The 19,801-nt window shown below is 58.7% G+C and overlaps 2 protein-coding genes across 2 annotated transcripts in view; both read right to left on the bottom strand.

Annotated features, from left to right (window-relative positions):
* LOC136569923 (zinc finger protein 271-like) overlaps positions 1-141 on the bottom strand; it is a 47,302-nt gene extending 47,161 nt beyond the window's left edge. Inside the window, exon 1 of the mRNA XM_066570277.1 lies at positions 87-141. Within this exon, the coding sequence (XP_066426374.1) occupies positions 87-141 (55 nt within the window). The remainder of the gene's footprint in view (positions 1-86) is intronic.
* An 18,308-nt stretch (positions 142-18,449) lies between these two features.
* LOC136569922 (adhesion G protein-coupled receptor L1-like) overlaps positions 18,450-19,801 on the bottom strand; it is a 54,421-nt gene continuing 53,069 nt past the window's right edge. The window contains exons 22-23 of the mRNA XM_066570276.1: positions 19,584-19,601; positions 18,450-19,012 (exon numbers count right to left, since the gene is read on the bottom strand). Of these exons, the coding sequence (XP_066426373.1) occupies positions 18,450-19,012; positions 19,584-19,601 (581 nt within the window). The remainder of the gene's footprint in view (positions 19,013-19,583; positions 19,602-19,801) is intronic.

The following is a 19,801-nucleotide window of genomic DNA, read 5'->3' as shown; positions in this document are numbered from 1 at the left end:
GCAGGGTTGTCCTGCAGCCGGGGGCTGTGCTGGGCTGGGAGGTGGAGCAGGAGAGAGGGGGAAAGGGGCACTGACTTCCTCCTCACCTGCCTGGGGCTCCCGGGCCATCTTCCTCTTCCTTATAGCCTCCTCTTGCTGCATGGGGCCAAGGTTTGGGAATGGGAAATCCTGGTTTGGGGGAAAAACAAGGGCTGGGCGCGTTGGGTTTGATGGTCCCGCTGCCTCTCTTGGCTTGAAAAGACAGGTGTCTGCTAAGGAAGGCAGAGCTTCCCTTAAAATTGAAAATATAAACCCCCTCCCTCCAAATTACTATAATTTTGAAATTAAGGGGCACTCAGGGAAAGATATGGAAATAGGAAAAACAGATCTTTGCTAGAAAAATAAAATAAAAATGCAGTAGTACAAAAAAAACCACTGACAGAGTCAGAATCCAACCTGACACCCTGTTAGTCAGGGTGTTTGTTGCAATCCAATTAAATGGTGGCTGCCGTCCTCCTGGTGTGACAGATGTGGTTCTGTTGAAGCAGTGATCCTGCAGAAGGGTGTAGTTTTCCTCCAAAGGTCCAGTGGGGGTGTAGATAGGTCTGGTCTTCCTCGGTGAATCCAGTGGAGAAGAAAAGCTGCTCCTCTGGGAATCCAGTGGGAAAAGCCTGACTGTGGTGTTCCAAATCTCTGATTATATGCAGGTAGGGATGCTTGGCTCCTCCCCCTGGGTGGGGCATCTCACAATGGGATGATGTAATTTTATCAGTCATGCAGTGAGGCTCAATGGCCCATTAAAGGAAGATATCTCCCTGAAAGGGAGGATTGTCAATGGGGCTTAATGGCCCGTTAACAGAAGATATCTCCTTGGAGGGGTTGTGGAAGAGATAAAGAAAACTGCCCAGTTAACAGAAGATAACTGCCCCACCTCTACCAGATGGCAATAGAATACACACCCCCACCCACATCTTGCATTTCCAACCTCAGACACTCTCCATTGCTCTCAGTAGCCCAAAGTGTGATCCCAGTTGCTCTCTTTTAACAGCAGTATGATCCCAGTAACCTCCAGTACGATCCAAGTCATGTACCACCATTCCCAGTATGGTCCAAGTATAATCCTAGTTGCATCCAATCAATCCCAGTATGGTCCCAGCTGCCCTCCAGCTACATCAACACAATCAGTCCCAGTATGATGTCATTTGCTCCCAGCGTGCTCCCAGTTGCTCACAGCAGCTCCCACTCACTCTCAGAATGATCCCAGCCATTCCCAGTATATCCCATTTGCCCCCAACACGTCCTCAATTGCCCCTGCAGCCTCCTACTCCCTCCCAGTATGATCCCAGTACAGCCCAGTCCATCCCAGAGATGCCACTCCTGGCATCCCCCAGCCCTCTCTGTTTCCCCTTCCCAGATCGCCCGACAGGAGCCCCAGGGGCTGGCAGCCCCCAGCCAGGGTCCCCAGCAAGCCCCAGTGTGGATCTGCAGCCCCCAGTTTTCCCAGTTTGCCTCTCCTTCTCCCCGGGCCGGGTTTCCCCCAGCCCCAGCGGGTGGGAGCAGCCGAGAGCCCCGCGCTGCCCATCCCGACCTGTCCCGGCTCCATCCCCGCTCCTGCCGCGGGCTGCGAGGGCTGTGGGACCGGGGCAGGAGGAATGGGATGGTGGAGTGGGGAGGGAGAAGCAGCGGGAAACGGGCTGGAGGGAACAAGAGAAGGAGGATGAGGAGGAAGCGTGGAGGAGGAGTGGGAGGAAGAGCTGGGATAGAGGAGGAGGAGCGGGAAGTGGCATTGGAGGGACCACACGCTCCAGCCCTTGCTGTGTCCGCAGCCCTCCCGGCCCCTGGGGCATTTCCCCCCCATATCTCAGGGGACCGCAGAGGGGGAGCTCACCCAAATATCCTGGGGGCTCCATGGGAGGGTATTTTTTGGGGAGGGGGGGATTTTTGGAGCTCAAAGGACTCCAAAGCGAAGCCGCAAATGCCCACTGGGGAGATTTTGGGGGTGTCCCGGGAGGTTGTTTTTTCGTGGGGAAGGGCAGGAGAGGGGAGAACACTGGGACACCGAAGTGTGCAGCCCAGAGAGAGGAGACGGCCAGGATTCAGCCCGGAGAGGGGAACACCCTGGTGAGGGGGAAGCCCTGGAGCTCCCCACAGCCTGGAGCAGAGTCAGGGGAAACGGGAGCGCTGGGACCCCAAGAGCCCCGGAATCACTAAGGGGGAGCCCAGAGAGGGGGAGCCGGGGAACCCCCGGGGGCTGCAGGGAACCCCCAGCAGCACAGAGAAGTGGGAGTCCCAGAGGCCTGTATTCTCTATTAATGGGCAAGCTGTTAAAACCAGGTGGGGCAGTTTATTTTTATCTTTTCCAAAACCCATCATCCCTCCAGGGAGATATCTTCTGTTAATGGGCCATTGAGCCCCATTGACAATCCTCCCTTTCAGGGAGATATCTTCTCTTAATGGGCCATTGAGCCTCACTGGATGACTGATAAAATTAATCAACAGTTGGTGTTCCTAGAGACAGGGCCCAGAGACTGGGCTGAGGTTTGGAAATGAGAAATCCTATTTCCAAGAGAAAAACAAGGAATGAGAGCATTTTGATGGGCATTACACCTGCCCCTACCCATCTCTAGAAGTCACTAGACATTTTGTGTCCATAAAAATCTCCAGACCACCAAGATTCTGCCCAAAAAAACCTCCAGACCACAAAAATTGAGTTGGTAAAATCCTCAGAAATACCATCACTAAGCCTTCCAAGACTTGAATGTCTCATGATTATTGCAAAAAAGAGCTCCCCATGAATTGCCCATCTCGGGTCTCTCCACTTTGGTCTTCTGGGGATTCTGCCTCTATTGAGGGTTCTCCTCTCCAGGATCCCAACCCTCTCCAGGCTGTCACAGGAATCCCCAGGGTCCCCCCTCTCTGCTCTTCTGACCTTGGGCTTCTGGGGCTCCCCCTTCTCTGTGCTGCTGGGGGTTCCCCGCAGCCCCCAGGGGTTCTCCGGCTCCCCCTCTCTGGGCTCCCCCTTAGCAATTCCGGGGCTCTTGGGGTCCCAGCGCTCCCGTTTCCCCTGACTCTGCTCCAGGCTGTGGGGAGCTCCAGGGCTTCCCCCTCGCCAGGGTGTTCCCCTCTCCGGGCTGAATCCTGGCCGTCTCCTCTCTCTGGGCTGCACACTTCGGTGTCCCAGTGTTCTCCCCTCTCCTGCCCTCCCCCGCAAAAAAACAACCTCCCGGGACACCCCCAAAATCTCCCCAGTGGGCATTTGCGGCTTCGCTTTGGAGTCCTTTGAGCTCCAAAACTCCCCCGGCCCCCCTAAAAGTACCCTCCCACAGAGCCCCCAGGATATTTGGGTGAGCTCCCCCTCCGCGGTCACCTGAGATATGGGGGGGAAATGCCCCAGGGGCCGGGAGGGCTGCGGACACAGCAAGGGCTGGTGCGTGTGGTCCCTCCAATTCCACTTCTCACTCCTCCTCCTCTATCCCAGCTCTTCCTCCCACTCCTCCTCCACACCTCCTTCTCCTTCTCTTGTTCCCTCCAGCCCGTTGCTTCTCCCTCCCTGCTCCTCCATCCCATTCCTCCTGCCCCGGTCCCGCAGCCCTCGCAGCCCGCGGCAGGAGCGGGGATGGAGCCGGGACAGGTCGGGATGGGCAGCGCGGGGCTCTCGGCTGCTCCCACCCGCTGGGGCCAGGGGAAACTGGCCCGGGGAGAAGGAGAGGCAAACTGGGAAAACTGGGGGCTGCAGATCCACACTGGGGCTTGTTGGGGACCCTGGCTGGGGGCTGCCAGCCCTTGGGGCTCCTGTCGGGCGATCTGGGAAGGGAGAACACAGAAAGGGCTGGGGGATGCCCGGAGTGGGAGCATGCGGAAGACTTGGAGGGCCGTCCAAGGCAGCAAGTGGCCCAGCTTCCCCCAAGAAGTGCTTGCCTTCCCAGCCCAGTGTGATGGGGCTGAGGGGGCCCAGCGGACATGGCTTGAGGGGCCACGTGATCCTGGCAGGCCTTTGGCCCTGGCCCCAGGCTGCTGCGGAGAATAAAAAGCCTTCTGCAAAAACTCCAGAGTGGGTCCAGGACTCACAGGCAGCGTGGGCATGGCCTCAGTCTCTGCCATGGCCTGAGTGATGGTGTTGCTGGTGGCCATGCCCTCCATCAGGGCCATGTCAGCCTCCTTGCAGCCCTCATCAGTTTCCCAGTCTGAGCTGGCGGCCAGGTCAGAGGACGCTGTGCTGGCAGCAGCCTCTGCCCGCAGCTGGCCGGGCCTGGAGTCGGGCTCGGCCATGCCCTCGGGTGCGAGGCCACCGCTCTTTGTGCGCCGATGGTGCAGCAACCTGCGCAGTGTCTGCAGCAGAAGGAAGGGCGGCAAGAGAGGGACCTTCCATGGTCTGCTCCAAGCGCGGGGCCCTGCTGAGCAGTGCCGGCAGGCCGGCCCAGGTGGGGATGGCCGCAGGTACCTGCGCTGCTCTGCGGAAGCGGCGACGGCTGCCCCTTCAAGTGCCAGAACTCCTGCCCGCGCTGACGGCAGCAAAAGCAGGCTGTTCCCAGCCAGGGAGCGGAGCCCTGTTCCCTCAGGAGGCTCTCCTCAGCCCCTTGCCCACTGTGCACGCAGCACTTCTGCCTGCCTGCCCAGAACGCTCTTGCCACAGCACAGCACAAGCTGGCCGGCTCTGGGCTCAGCACAGCCCAAGCACAGGTCTCTGCAGGAAGACACAGCGGCTCTTTTGCAGCCTTGCCCCGCAGTGATGGGAAGGGGCCCCTGCCTCTGGTCTCACTTGCTTGGCTTTCTGCCTGCATCTCAGGCAGGGGCTGCCTGATTCCTCGCTTGTGGGGAGAGCAGAGCCGCCGGAAGCGCGCCCAGCGTGCAGGCACTGCCCGACAGCGCTGTGGCCGCTGGGACGCTGGCGCCCCCGAGTCCCAGCCACTCCGCTGCCGCTGCTGCTTCATTTGCTTTTAGGCACAGACAAAGCTCACTGCTAGGCCACCATGGTCTCTGCTCCTGCCCTCTTCCTGTCCCTGGGTAGGGATAGAGCATTGCTGTGCTTTCAGGAGGCTCTTGGTGGAAACTTGCAGCATTGCAAGCTCCTTTGCCCTGGCTGGATGCTTGCACTGGAATCCCTCACAGCTGCCTTCAGAGCACACTCCAGTTGGCTCTTCTAAAACAGGCTCCTTTTCCCCTTCAGTGTGCTGGGCACGGCCTTGAAGTCCACGCTGCTGTGCAACTGGAGCAGCGGGACAGGGACCTTTGCAGCCTGAGCTGCCCTTGTTCCTCTCTGTCTGTGCACGGAACACAGTGGGGAGGAGAAGCATAGAATAATTAATCCGTTGTTTCCGGGTGTGTCGTGCCTGGCTTCACCTGGCCCTCGCTGCTGGACCAACGGCGGCAGCCGTGGCGTTTCACCCCAGAGGTACCTTTGGGCAGCTGGATGCTGCCGCTACGCACTCAGAACAAATCTAGGCAAAGTAGGAACTCAGTTTACCTCTAATGGAAAAGGTTCAGGCGACAGTGATGAGAAAAGAGCAGATTCTATCATAGAGTCTTAATCCATAGTTTTATTTCAGCATGGTAGACCTCTGAAACAGCTCCCAAATAGAACCCGGCTGCATGGCCTCATCTGCTTTTAAGCCCCAGGGACAGGGGGAGGGGAAGGGACAAGTGAGGGCCAACCAGGTGTGAGGAGGGGATGGCTCAAGGGATATAGACACTTGGACAGGCCGATGAGCCTGGACATTAGGGGCATCTTTTGAACTTCTGCCAACCACACGATGTCCCTGCTGGAATGTTAAGATTGATGGACAGCTCTTAGGCAGGAGGGCAACAGGGGGAGGGGGAAGGTTGGCACACCTGAGAGGTTGGGATAGGTGAAACAGGAAATCACACTGCAACATCTCCCCCTAGTTTTGTTTAAAATGAAGAGGACAGGGTTTTGATGCAGAGTGCTTGCCAAACCATGGTTGGTAAATCAGTTCCTCCTCTGCAGGAGGTTCAGTGCTTTCCACTGAGGGTTCCATGTCATCCATTGGATCACTAAGGTCTTCCAAATGGTAAACTTCAGGAGGGGGAGATGACCTTGAAATCAACTTGAGAACCATGCCTTTGACTAGTCCAAAAACAATGCTAACAACTACAGCAACAGTAACTAATATAAACAATACTAAAAACACAGTTTTCAGAATAGATCCCAACGAGCCCGAGAGTCCCCAGCCTTTGAACAGACCACTCAGCCAGTGGTCAGTTTCTCTCTTGATGTCCAGGGTCTTTTGCCAAGGTAGTCCATACGTGCTTTGGGCTGAGGGACTATCCAGGAGATCGCTGGTGGGATTATCGCGAGCAGGATGAGGAGCAGGCTTGGTCTCATGGCGTTTTGAGGCTACAAACGAACCGTGGGATCTAAACTGGTACAAGGAACTTAAGGCAAACTATTCCAGATAGGAGGCTTAAATGGAATTTCCTCCAGAGAACGCGTGCGGCGTTTCCTTCTCCAGGCAGCATTGGCAACCTGGGGCGCTTCTGTTGATTTCTCTGAGACCTTGGGAACATAGGGCCTTACCCATTTGGAAGGAACCCACTTTAACCCAGAGCGGGTGGACACACAGGGGTATCCATCTCCCCAAGTAACCAATTTGTAAGGTCCCACTGTCTTCCAAGTCTCAGGGTCCTTTACTAAAACCGGAGGCTTTTCTTTCATCAACGTATGACTGCTCCCCCAAAGTGGCATAGGATGGGCGGGTTCAGGCTGCCAAAGGAACAATTCAGAAAATTGATTGTGAACAGCGCCCTGGACAACCGGATGTGGGGAGGTTCCACCTTCAGAACCTGTTGTTGCTGGTCCAGGACTCTTTTAATATCATGGTGAGTCCTTTCTACAATGGCTTGACCCGTAGGGGAGTAGGGGATGCCAGTTTTGTGCTCTACTCCCCATTGCTGCAGGAAGCTCCCAAAATCCTTGGATTTGTAGGCAGGCCCATTATCAGTTTTCAACTCCTTGGGGATGCCCATGAAAGAAAAAGCCTGTAAGAGGTGCTTAATGGCATCATTAGATGACTCTCCTGTGTGGGCAGAAGCATAGACCGCTCCAGAAAAGGTATCTACACTAACGTGAACGTATTTCTGCCATCCAAATGACTGTATGTGTGTGGCATCTGTTTGCCACAGTTCACAACTGTTCAACCCCCTAGGGTTTGCTCCCGTACTCACTGTAGGGAGTGCATGTTGTTGGCAATTTGGGCACGTGTCCACAATCGCTTTGGCCTGTTCTCGAGTGATGTGAAACTGATGAACCAGGCCAGGTGCATTTTGGTGGAAAAGCTGGTGGCTGATTTTTGCCTGTTCAAAAACATTTGGGAGAGTGGTCATCACTGCAGGTGCAGCAAGAGCATCTGCCCTTCTGTTGCCTTCAGCGATAAACCCTGGCAAGTTGGTGTGTGACCTGATGTGCATCACATAAAATGGTTGCTCCTGGCGAGTGACTAACTTTACAAGTTTTGAGAGCAATTTGAAAAGTGCGATGTTAGGCACTTCTTGCAGTATTGCTTGATCTGCCCTGGACACTACTCCTGCCACATTTGCAGAATCTGTAATCAGACTGAATGGTTCTGAGAACCTTTCAAAAGCCCGAACAACAGCAGCCAATTCAGCAACCTGAGGTGAACCTTCCACCTCAGCAATGTCCGTCTCCCACTGCTGGGTTTGAGGATCCTTCCAAGTCATAACGGACTTGTGGGACCTCCCGGATGCATCTGTAAAGACAGTCAGAGCCTTTTTTAAAGGTCTCCTACTCTGAGCACTTCTCAATTTCAGAGTAAATTGAACATCTTGTTCGAACATTTTGTGGGCAGGCCGGTGGACAGAAATTTGTCCTGAGTAGGAATCCAGAGCAAACTGCAACACTTCATTTTCTCGTAACAATTGTTCCAATATTTGCATAGTATTTTGACCCAATTTTAACTCAGTTGGAATGTGAATGCACTTAAAGTCACATCCTGCTAACTCCCTGATCCGGGTCCTTGCTTTCCGGATCAGTTCTGCTACCAGCTCCTGAGGCTTTGTCATTCTCTTGGACCTTTTGTGACTGAGGAAAACCCATTCTATGATCAAGAGAGGGTCCCTCTGGTCCTGGCACTTTTTAGGTGTGTCCTTTGCCTTAGGTGTTTGTTTTTCCTCCCACTGGAAAATAATTCCATGGAGGTGTGGCAACTCACCTAAGATGATAAATTTGAATGGCAGGTCAGGTCGGCATTGGTGGGCCTGTCTTGTGGACATTGCAATCTGAACCTTTTCTAGAGCTTTCCATGCCTTTGGGGTAATAGACCTAGGAGCACCCGGGTCCTCTCCCCCTTTCAATAAATTGAAAAGAGGGGCAAGGTCTTCGTTAGTCAGACCGAGCCATGGTCTTACCCAATTCAAAGACCCACACAACTTGTGGACATCCGCAAGGGTCTTGATCCTTGGATTGATTTCTAGTTTTTGAGGAACAATGGTCCTATTTCCAATTTCTAGGCCCAAATATTTCCAAGGTGGCATCTTTTGAATTTTCTTTTCCTGGAGCTCGAACCCTGCAACAATCAATGCATTGATCGTTAGGCCAAGCACATGTGTGAGTAGATCATCATTGGGGGCACACACAAGGATATCATCCATATAATGATAGATGATGGCCTTTTCTGCAGCTGCACGCACTGGGGAAAGCAGGGAAGAGACATACCACTGGCAGATAGCTGGGGAAACCTTAAGGCCCTGAGGGAGAACTGTCCAATGGTACATTTTCATAGGGGCTTCCATGTTGATGGTGGGGACTGAGAATGCGAAATGTGGTGCATCGTCAGGGTCTAGGGGAATATGGAAAAAAACAATCTTTTATATCAATAACAGCTAATTTCCAATCCTGGGGAAGCATTGTTGGGGATGGCATACCAGGCTGGGGACAGCCCATATCTTCAATGACATTGTTAATTTGTCGGAGGCCATGGAGGAGCCGCCATCTCTTTTTGTCAGCTTTCTGAATGACAAACACTGGAGAGTTCCATGGGGACGAGGTCTCCACAATGTGACCCTTTTTCAGTTGCTCTTCCACTAGCTCCTCAAGCGCCTTTATTTTTTGTTTACTGAGCGGCCACTGTTTCACCTCAATTGGTTTGTCTGTTTTCCACTTAAATTTTTGGGTGGGGCGCTGTTGTTCAATGACCGCTGTACAAAAATGCTGTGGAGAGTCTGGAATATCAATTGTGACACCCCACTGGGCCATTGAATCTCTCCCTAACAAAGGTTCCGAATAATCTAACACAAATGGACGGATATTTGCCAATTGTCCATTTGGTCCCTCGATTTGGATGATGCTTTTGGATTGTCTCACCAATTGCAGGCCTCCTACACCTTGAATGTGACCGGCAACGTTTTGCAAAGGCCAATGTGCAGGCCAGTCTTGTACTGGGATCACTGTGCAGTCTGCACCCGTGTCTACAAGCATCTCAATGCGTTTTGACTCCCCACCCCCACTGACATTACACCATAATTTGGGTTTATCTCTACCAATAACTTGGACCTGGGCGACTGTGGGCCCTTGTTTTTTGGTGCCTTCAGGCAAAAACAGCACGGGGATAGCTTGTGCAACAATTTGTCCTTTGGGAAGAAACAGGGGAAGGTGGAAACAGTGCAGCCCGAGAACAAATTGCTCAGGATCTGATGCTGTCATTCCTGGAGCAATTTCAATCTCATGTGCTGTGTGTTTGGTGTCCCCAATGACGATGTACTTACAACGAATTCGGTGCCAAGTGCCACCCTGTTCTGGGTTGACAGAGACAAAATGCCAGTCCGTGTCTTTCAGGTGCCGAGCCAGGGGAGGGGCAGGCGGGGCCGTCCCGCTCCTCCGAGCTGGCGCCAATTCCAAAAGCAGCGAGAGCACGCCGCAGAGTTAAAGCTTTACAGAGAATCACCTTAGCTCCGCAGGGCTGCGCAGCCTAAAATGCAAAGAGCAAAAAGGACCTCGTCTCACGGCAAAGACGGGTTTTTGAGGTTCTGGCCCCCCAAGGAGCAGAAATACTCACCGAAGTCGAAGCTATTGCTGGCAAGGTCAGGCAGGCTGGTCTCTTCACTTGAATAGGACCCCTTGGGCAGGGCTAGGGTTAGGGTTCCCCTATTCTCCCCTGGAAAATTCACTCACCAGAAAGGAGCTGTTTTTCCAAAGGCGCAATGCGTTCCTCGAGGCTTTTTGTGGGATCAGTCCCAAGTCTCTCCGGAGAGCTGTGCAACCACAGCTCTTTCCAGTGGAAGCAAAGCTGCTGTAACGCTTTTCCAAGGTTCTGAGGTTCCTTTTGGGGCTGCAGGTCCGTGCAGCCAGACGTTGGGCACCACTATATTAAATATTATACCCTGAATGTTTCGGGGGTGTGTCCTGCCTGGCTTCGTCTGGCCTTGCTGCTGGACCAAAGGCGGCAGCTGTGGCGTTTTTCACCCCAGAGATGCCTTTGGCCGGCTGGGCGCTGCAGCTGGGTGCTCAGAACAAGTCCAGGCAAAATAGGAACTCAGTTTACATTTGGTGGAAAAGGTTCAGACAACAGTGAAGAGAAAAGGAGTGGGTTCTGCCGTGGAGCTTAGATCCAGAGTTTTATTGTAGCATGGTAGACTTCTGAATGTGGTAACAGCTCCAGCCAGACAGACACCCGGCCGCATGGTCTCGTGTCCTTTTAAGCCCCGGGGACAGGGGGAGGGGAGGGACAGGTGAGGGCCAACCAGGTGGGAGCAGGGGAAGGCTCAGGGGATGTGGACGCTAGGACAAACCAATGAGCCCAGGCCTGGGGGGCATCTGCCAATCACACGACGCCTTGCTGGAAGGTGAAGATTAATGGACAGCTGCCAGGCAGGAGGGCAAAGGGGGAGGGGGAAAGGTTGGCATACCTGAGGGGGATGGGATAGGTGAGACAGGAAATGGCGACACACTGCAACAGGGAGGGGAACCAGTGAGTCCTACTGGGAGCACTGGTTGGAACTGGGAGCACTCAGGGAAACCAGTGAGTCCTACTGGGAGCACTGGTTGGAACTGGGAGCACTTAGGGAAACCAGTGAGTCCTACTGGGAGCACTGGTTGGAATTGGGAGCACTCAGGGAAACCAGGGAGTCCTACTGGGAGCTCTGAAGAGAACTAGGAGCGCTGAGGTGAGGCACTGGGAGCACTGGGAGGGGGCACTGGGAGCAGTGGACACCCCATCACGTGTCCCAGTTGCTCGAGTCCAGCTCCTCCCTGGCTGGGCAGGTGGGGAGGGGTCGGGGGGTCCCCACAGTTTTCTGGGTGCCCCCAGCAGGGAGGGTCTGATTGACAGCTGGGGGAGAACAGGTAGTGGGGGTGATACAGGGGGGTGTCCAGGTGAGGGATCCAGGGTGCACTGGTGTGGATATTCTCAGTTCTGTCGAAGAAAGAACAGAGATAATTTCTCCCAGGCTGAGCCTGGGAATCTTAGAGGAAAGAATTAAAACAATTATTATCTCGCTTTCTGTAACCATTGTTTATAGTTATGGTTCTCCAGAGTGTGCTATTCATTGTCACCAATAATGTGAGATGTTTTCACTTTGAGACTGTGAAATACAAAGCTGTGTTTTGTGTCAAGTACAAACAGGCGACGTGTATTTATGAATGCGAAATGTGTGGACCCAGACAATGGGAGAGCTGTGAATTCTAATAATAACTGAGGAAAATAAAGCATGGAGAAAGGCCTTTGAACCTATCTTTTGTTTGCAATTAGCCCTGGTTGATTTAGGAGCACTGGAATTAAGGTGTTAAGGATGTTGCTTTTTGCTTGCAGTTAATCCATAAAGAGCTCTGCAATAATAACCTTTTGAAGTATAATTTTAGAATATTACTTGTATCCTTGAAACTATAGCTTTAGAATATATATATAGGAAATATGCTTATCTCACGCCTTATGGAAGCAGAGAAAAACAGCTTGAGAAAGGAAGATGAACACCACCTCAAGGATTTATGGTTTCGACCAAAGGGAAGCTGGGCATCACTGTTGTTAGATTGATAGTCTCTGCAATTAAAAGGTGGACTCACATCTGGGGAGCTGGACTCCACCAGGTGGGATTTGTCTTTCTTCTTTCGGAAACTGGACGACCGCCACCATCTGGGATCCTCCTTTTGAGATACATCCTGAGAAACTAAGATCACAATAGTGTATAGAATTGTGATGTAATAATTTGGAATAAAAATTGCTGATGAGTAAAAAAATTGGAAATAGAAACTGCTGAGAAAGCTGATGAGTACCCCTATAAATACCTGTAAGCCTCAACTATCGGTGTGCAGTTGGAGGGAAAACTTCCCCCACTGTACTCAGCACTATATTGCTCATACTTTACCATATTAAATAATAAATTGATTGCTGCTTGAATATTGGCCTAGTCAAGCTCCTTATTCATAACAAGACCAATCGGGTCCCAGCTTAGCCAGCGAGACTATAAAGCTCGCAACTTCTTGCTAATAAAGGAATTATTCTTTTGCCCTCTGATTCACCTGAAGACTGGAGTCTTTCTTTCCGTCCCTGACTCAACAGCGTCACGCTGGGAACAGGAGACCCCGGGAATGAGGAACCCCGGGGATGAAGGACCCCGGGAATGCGGGACCCCGGGAATGCGGGACCCCGGGGATGAGGGACCCCGGGAATGAGAGACCCCGGGAATGCGGGACTCCGGGAATGAGAGACCCCGGGAATGCGGGACCCCGGGAATGCGGGACCCCGGGAATGCGGGACCTCGGGGATGAGGGACCCCGGGAAGGGGATGGACGGGCCCCGGGTGATCCAGGGGCGATCCCAGGGGGTCGCGGGGGAAGTTCCCGCCCCCGCCGCGTCCCTCGGTCACTTTCGCGCCTCCCAAACGGCGCCTCTGGGATCTGCCCAGCGACCGGTGACGTCACCAACACCGCTGGCTGCCATTGGCTGCGGCGCGGCGGCGGGGCCAATCACGAGCGGGGCGGGGCCGAGGCCCCAGCGCTGGGTCTGGGGGCGCTCCGGGGGCTCCTGGGGGGCAGCGAGGGGACAGAGGGACCCCCGGCACCGGGACCCCCTGAACTCCCCATTCCCGGGCACGGGGACCCTCCTGAACCTCTGGGCACGGAGCCCCCCTGCCCTCCCTTCTCCGCCACTGGGACCCCCTGTACCCCCTTATCCTGAACGGGACCCCCTGTACCCCCTAATCCTGAACGGGACCCCCTGTACCCCCTTATCCTGAACCGGGACCCCCTGTACCCCCTAATCCTGAACGGGACCCCCTGTACCCCCTTATCCTGAACGGGACCCCCTGTACCCCCTTATCCTGAACCGGGACCCCCCTGACCCGCCCATTCCCGGGCACGGGGACCCTCGGCAGCCGCTGTTTGCTGGCACCGGGAGCCTCCTGCACACCCTGCACCCCCCTGATCTCCTCACTGGGCACCCCTGGGACCTCCAGCTTTCTATTGTGGGACCCCCTGAAGCTCCCAGCCGCCCCCCATGGGACCCCCTGCAGCCCCCGATGCGCTCCTCTCCCCAAACCCCAAACCCTGGGGCTGCTTTGGCTGCTCCCAGCCTGGAGAGAGCCCTGAGCCCCCCGGAGCGCAGCGATGGGGATGGAGCCGAGTCACAGCTCCAGGAGGGGCAGTGGCAGATTTCATTCTCAGCACGGAGCAGGAGCTGGGGGGCTCCCCAAAGGTGGGGGGTTCCCACAAAGGCTGGGGGGGTTCCCCAAATCCCCAAAGGTGGGAGGGTTCCCCAAAGGTGGGGGGTTCCCACAAAGGCTGGGGGGTTCCCCAAATCCCCAAAGGTGGGAGGGTTCCCCAAAGGTGGGGGTTCCCTAAAGGTGGGGAGTTCCCCCAAGATGTGGGGGGTTCCCCAAGGGCCGCTCCCCTCTCCCCCCTCAGCAAAGCTTTGCACGATCGGGACATTTGAACGAGCGGAGGCGTCAGCGCTCATCGGTTACAGACATTGGCAAAACTTTTGATTAATTAATGATTAATTAATGAATTAATTTCGCCGTTTGCTGCTTCTGTCTCCCCCCTCCCGTGCAATGACCCCGGGGTGCAGCTCTGCCCTTGCTGGAGCCACTGCTGGGGTGTCCTGAGCAGGCAGCGATGGCTCCACGGGGCTGGAGGAGCTGCTGGGGGCATCTCCCAGCGCCGGAATTCCCTTTGCCCGCAGGAATTGCTCAGGGCGAGCGCTCAGAGCTGCCAATGATCGGGGACAGGGACAGGGACAGGACAGGGACAGTGAGGACAGGGACAGTGAGGACAGGGACAGGGACAGGGACAGGGACAGGGACAGGGACAGTGAGGACAGGGACAGACCCAACCTGGCCCCTCCCACACCCCCAGCCTGGCCCACCGGGGTCCCCAAAACCCCCAGGTCCTGTCACTCCTGGGGGCCTCTGTCCCCCCAGTGCTCCCAGTGTCACATATGACACTCCCAGTATAACCAGCACTGGGTTACTGGGCCAGCTCCCCCCAGTACTCCCAGTATCGCTGTCCAGTGACCCCCCCAATACCCCCACGTCCCTCCCAGTTCCCCCCAGTATCCCCTCCCAGTTCCCCCAAGATCCCCCCCAGTGCCTCCAATGCTCCCAGTTCCCCTTTCCAGTACTCCCAGTATCCCCCATGTCCCTCCCAGTTCCCCCAGTGCTCCCAGTACCCATTCCCGGTGCTCCCAGTGCTCCCAGTCCCCATTCCCAGTTCCCCCAGTGCTCCCAGTCCCCATTCACAGTGCTCCCAGTGCTCCCAGTCCCCATTCGCAGTGCTCCCAATGCTCCCAGTACTCATTCCCAATACTCCCAGTGCTCCCAGTTCCCCTTTCCAGTACTCCCAGTATCCCCCATGTCCCTCCCAGTTCCCCCGAGTTCTCCCAGTCCCCATTCCCAATGCTCCCAGTGCTCCCAGTGCTCCCAGTACTCATTCCCAGTACTCCCAGTGCCCATTCCCAGTGCTCCCAGTGCTCCCAGTGCTCCCAGTACCTGGCCCCTCCCGGGCTGGGGGGCAGCGCTGGGGCCGGGGGGGGGGCCCGGGGGGCTGCGGGGGAGGGGCAGACATCAGAGCGGGAGGGGAGGGGAGGGGAGGGGAGGGGAGGGGAGGGGAGGGGAGGGGAGGGGAGGGGAGGGGGGGTCCCACCCGGGGGGTCCCACCCGGGGGGTCCCACCCCAAATTGGGGGGGGGAGGCGCTCAGAGGATTTGGGGGGGTCTTGGTTAAAGGGGAATTGGGGGGGGGGGTCCAGCTTGTGGGGGGGGTCCCCCGTTTGGGGGTGTCCCGGTTGGGCCAGGGGTGTCCCGGGGAGGGGGGGGTCTCCGTTGGGGGTCCCGGGGGTGGTTGGGGGGGGTCCCCGCCCGGGCGTCTCGGGGGGGGTGGTACCAGTGGGGGGGTCCCGTTCAGGGGGTCCCGGGGCTGGAGCGGAGTTTGGGGTCCGGGGGTCCCGAGGGGAGGTCCCGGGGGTGTCCCCGCCCGGGGGTCTCGTACCGGGCGCGGGGGTCCCCAGTGTCACCACAATCGGGCGGGTCACGGTGCTGGGTTAATGGGGAGGGGGGGACGGGGACCAGGGGGTGACACCTTCAGATTCCTCCGGTGTCCCCATGTCGCCCCCAGGGTACCTGTCCCTCCTCAAGTGTCCCGGTGCCACCCTGTGCACCACCCCCCTCCCGAGTGTCCCTGTCCTTCCCTCCCGCAATGTCCCTGTGTCCCTCTCCAGTGTCCCTGTCCCTCTCCAGTATCCCTGTCTTCTCCACTGTCCCTGTCCCCCCCCCCGGTGTCCCTGTCCCCCCCCCGGTGTCCCTGTCCCTCCCCAAGTGTCCCTGTCCCCCCCAGTGTCCCTGTGCCCCCCCCCCCCCCATATCCGCAGGGCCCCCCAGACACAGGCGGTGGCTCCAAGAACTGGTGTCACCTTTATTGGTTCCTGTCCGTGACCGTCCCCACGGTGGCCCTGACCCGTCGTGGCCCTGACCAACCCCATGGTGGCCCTGACTGTCCCCATGGCGACACTGACTGTCCCCATGGCGACCCTTGCCACCCCCTCCATGGCCCTGGCTCTCCTCTGGTCCCTTTGGTGGCCCTGGTCACCTCTCTGGTGGCCGCAGTGGCCTCAGCAGTGGCCGCCATGGTGCTGGTGGCCCCTTGGTGGCCATGGCTGTCCCCTGGCTCTTTCTGTGGTGGCCCTGTCCATCCCAGTAGTGGCCCTGGCTGTCCCCCACAGCAGTGGTGGCCGTCCCCTGACTCCCTGTGATGGCCCTTGATGCCCCTTTGGTGGACTCAGCCACCTCCTGGCTCTTCCTGTGCTGGCCCCAGTGGCCCTGCGGTGGCCCTGCAGTGGCCTCGTGGTGGCCCTCTGGCCATCCCCATGGTGGCCCTGGTGACCCTGTGGTGACCGTCCGGTGGCCCTTGGCGACCCTTGATGGCCCTGGCCGTCCCCTTGGTGGCCACAGTGACCCTGTGGTGGCCCTGGGTGGCCCCTTGATGGTCCTGTTGGTGGCTCTGAGTGACCCCACAGTGACGCCAGTAGCCCGTGGTGGCCCTTGGTGGCCCTTGGTGGCCCCGCGTCCCCTCCGGCTCCGGTTTCGTTGGTTTGACGCACTCGACCCAAAGTTGGTTTGGCAGAATTTGGGGGGGGGGGGGGGGGAGAGGGGAAGGGAGGGACCCCCCCTAACCCGGGGAGGGGAGGGGGGACCCCAAGATCTGGGGGTGGGGGGGAGGGGGTTTTCCCCTCTGCACCCCCAAATTTGGGGTCCCTGAGGAAGTTTTGGGGTCCCCCCATGCTAAGAGAGGGGGGAGGGGAACCCCAAAACTTGGGGAGGGGCTGGACACCTCCGTGTGTCCCCAAAACCCCTGAGGGGGTCTGGGGGGTCCCCAAAACCCGGGGAGTTCCCTGATACCCTGGGGGTCCCCAAAACACAGAGGGGCCCCCAAAGGAAGGGGACTCCAAATACTGGGGGGGGGGGGAGTCCCCAAATCTGGGGGGTCCCCAATACCCTGGGGGGGGTCCCTGGACCCCAGGAGGGGGCGCCCAAGCTCTGGGGGGGGGGTCTCCAAAGTATGGGGGACCCTCAGTCCTGTGGGGTCCCCAAGTTCACTGTGGATCCTCAGAACTTGGGGGTCCCCAGTACCCGGGGGGGAGGGGTCCCCAAAATGTGGGCGGGGTCTCAATACCCCAGGAAGGATCCCCAAGCCCTGGGGGGTGTCCCCAGATTGTGGGGTCCCGTCAATTTTGGAGGGGGGTTCCCAGAACTGTTAAAGGGTCCCCACTGCCCCCCCCCGATTTTGGAGGCCCCCCCCATCCCTATGTACAGCATGGCGAGGCCCACCCCAGCTGGGGGGGTTGTGCTTCCAGGGGGGCCCCGCTGGGATTAGGGGGACCCCCGGAGAGGGGGGGTGGTTTTGGGGAGGCCCCCCCGTGCCTCAGTTTCCCGGGTGGGGGGGTAGGGCTGGTCCATTTACATCTATATTACAAGGAAAATGTGTCTCTTTGTGGGGGGGTCCCCATTTCGGGGGGCCCCTGCTGTGGGGGGACCCCTCAGTTTGGGGGGCTGTCAGTGCCCCCCCGCGGCTCGGTGCTGCCGAGGCCACCGGGGCCCCCCTGGGATGGCTTTTGGGGGGGCCCCCAGAATGTGGCTGAGGGATCCTCCCAAAACGCCCCCACACGGGGGCAGGGGCACGAGGGGGGGCCCCGTGCAAGGTCCGGGTGCAAAGTCCTGGTGCGAGGTCCTGGTGCGAGGGGGGACACGGCTGAGCGAGGTCCCCAAGCAAGGTCCCCACGTGTGGCGCCACCTGGATCCTCGGGCGAGGTCCCCACGTGTGGCGCCACCTGGATCCTCGGGCGAGGTCCCCACGTGTGGCGCCACCTGGATCCTCGGGTGACACCAGGTGGTTCCTTGGGTGAGGTCCCCATGTGTGGCGCCAGATGATGGATCCTTGTGCAAGGTCCTCGTGTGACACCGCAGCCTGGTGCCCCCACGGCTCCTCGTGTGACACCACGGCCTTGCACGACCCCAGCTCCTCGTGTGACACCGTGCCCTGGTGCCACCACAGCTCCTCGTGCGAGCCCCTGGGACCGCGCTGTCCCCTCTGGTGGCGGCCAGGTCCTCGTGCAAGGCTGGCTCGTTGCTGGGAGCTGCCTTCTCGTGCAGGGTGGGGGTCCTTGAGTGCCACTGGACCCTCGCGCGAGGCCACCCCCCCCCCATAAGGACAAGACCTCGCGTGAGGGGGTCGGGGCTCGGGCCAGACCCTCGTGTGAGGCCAGACCCCCGTGTGAGGCCAGACCCTCATGCGAGGAGGGGTCTTTGCTCAGGGCAAGACCCCTGTGTGCCCCCAGAGCGCCGAGCAAGGGGGGGTCCCCGTGCAAGCCCAGCCCCCCACGTCCCCCCCAGCCACATCCCCGTGCAAGGCCGGACCCCCTGGCAAGGGGGGGAGCCCATGGTGACCCCGTGCCCCCTGCGTGCCCCGAGCCCCCAGCATGAGGGAGGGTCCCGTGTGCCCCCCCGCCCGGGGGTCTCACAGGCTGGTCACCAGCTGCATTTGCCCGTCGGGCTCGGCCCCCCCCACGCCCCCCTCGGGCCCCCCAAAGGTCTCGGGGCTGTGCCGGCGGTTGGGGGGGGGTGCGCGGGGGGGCCCCCCCAGGTAGGGGGGCGCTGGGGGTGGGGGCCCCTCGGGGCTGCTGTCGGGGTAGTCCCGCGGCGGGGGGGGGTGCCGGGGGTCGCGGGGAGGGTCGGGAGGGGGCCCCAGCCCGCCCGGCCCCCCCCGCGCCAGCTCCTGGTAGAGCAGCCCCAGCTCGGGGGCGCCGGGGGGGGGCTCGGCGGGGGGCGGGGGGGGCGGTGGGGGGGGCGGCGGCGGCGGGGGGGGCCCCCCGTGCGCGGAGCCCCCTCCCCGCAGGTTGTTGTGCACCAGCTCCGAGATGATCATCTTCTCCAGCGCCGCCGCGTCCGGGGGGGCCCCCGGGCATCCCCCCCGGCCCGGGGCCACCCCCCCGGGCCCCCCCTCGGGGCCCCCCCGCAGGCTGTAGCTGTTGTTGAAGTTGCCGTTGAGGGGCAGCGGCTCCGGGGGCTCCCGGGGGGGCTCTGCGGGGACGGGGGGGGCGTCAGTGCGGAGATGGGGGGGTCAGTGAGGGGGTCTGGGACATCACTGGGGGCTTTGGGGGTCAGTTGGGTTCTGGGGAGTCATTGGGGGGCTTGGGGGGGTCAGTGGGGGGGTCTGGGGGTGATGATTGGGGGCCTTGGAGGATCCGTGGGCGGTGTGGGAGATCATTGGGGGGCTTGAGGGTTCAGCAGAGGGTCTGGAGGTGGTCATTGAGGGGCTTGGAGGGTCAGTGAAGGGGTTTGGGAGGGTCAGTGGCGGGGTCTAGGGGGTCATTCTGTAGGGCTGGGGAGATACAGGGGGAGTTGGGGGTGCTGTGAAAAGGTCTGGGGGGATTGGGGGGGTTTGGGCAGGTTTGGGGGGTCTGTGGTGGGGTCTGGGGGATTGGGGCAGGGTTTGGGGCACCAGCTGAGGGATCTGGGGGCTAAAGGGGGGGTGGGGGGGTCACAGAGTGGGTCTGGGGGGGTTGGGGGGGTCAGTGAGGGGTGTAGGGGGCAAATGGGGGGCTGGGGGGGAACAAGGAGGGGCACAGGGGGGTCATGGGGTAGCACTTACTGGTGTCACGGAAGCTCCCTGGGGACAGAGGCAGCACTTAGGGGGGGTCATGACCCACCCCAAACACCCCCAATTCCCCCCCAGTCTGCCCCAATTCCCCAGCACCCCCCATTACCCCACAGGCGGGACATTTGGGGACATTGTGGGGAATCTGGGGCTGTGTGGAGTCAGGACCCCTCTGTCCCTCTCTGTGGGGTTGTGGGTGCAGAAGGTGGGGG

This window comes from Molothrus aeneus, unplaced genomic scaffold (genome assembly GCF_037042795.1).
Source record: "Molothrus aeneus isolate 106 unplaced genomic scaffold, BPBGC_Maene_1.0 scaffold_30, whole genome shotgun sequence".
Classification (NCBI taxonomy): Eukaryota; Metazoa; Chordata; class Aves; order Passeriformes; family Icteridae; genus Molothrus; species Molothrus aeneus.
The sequence above is the reverse complement of the archived record's forward strand: the minus strand, read 5'-3'. Positions and strand labels throughout refer to the sequence as shown.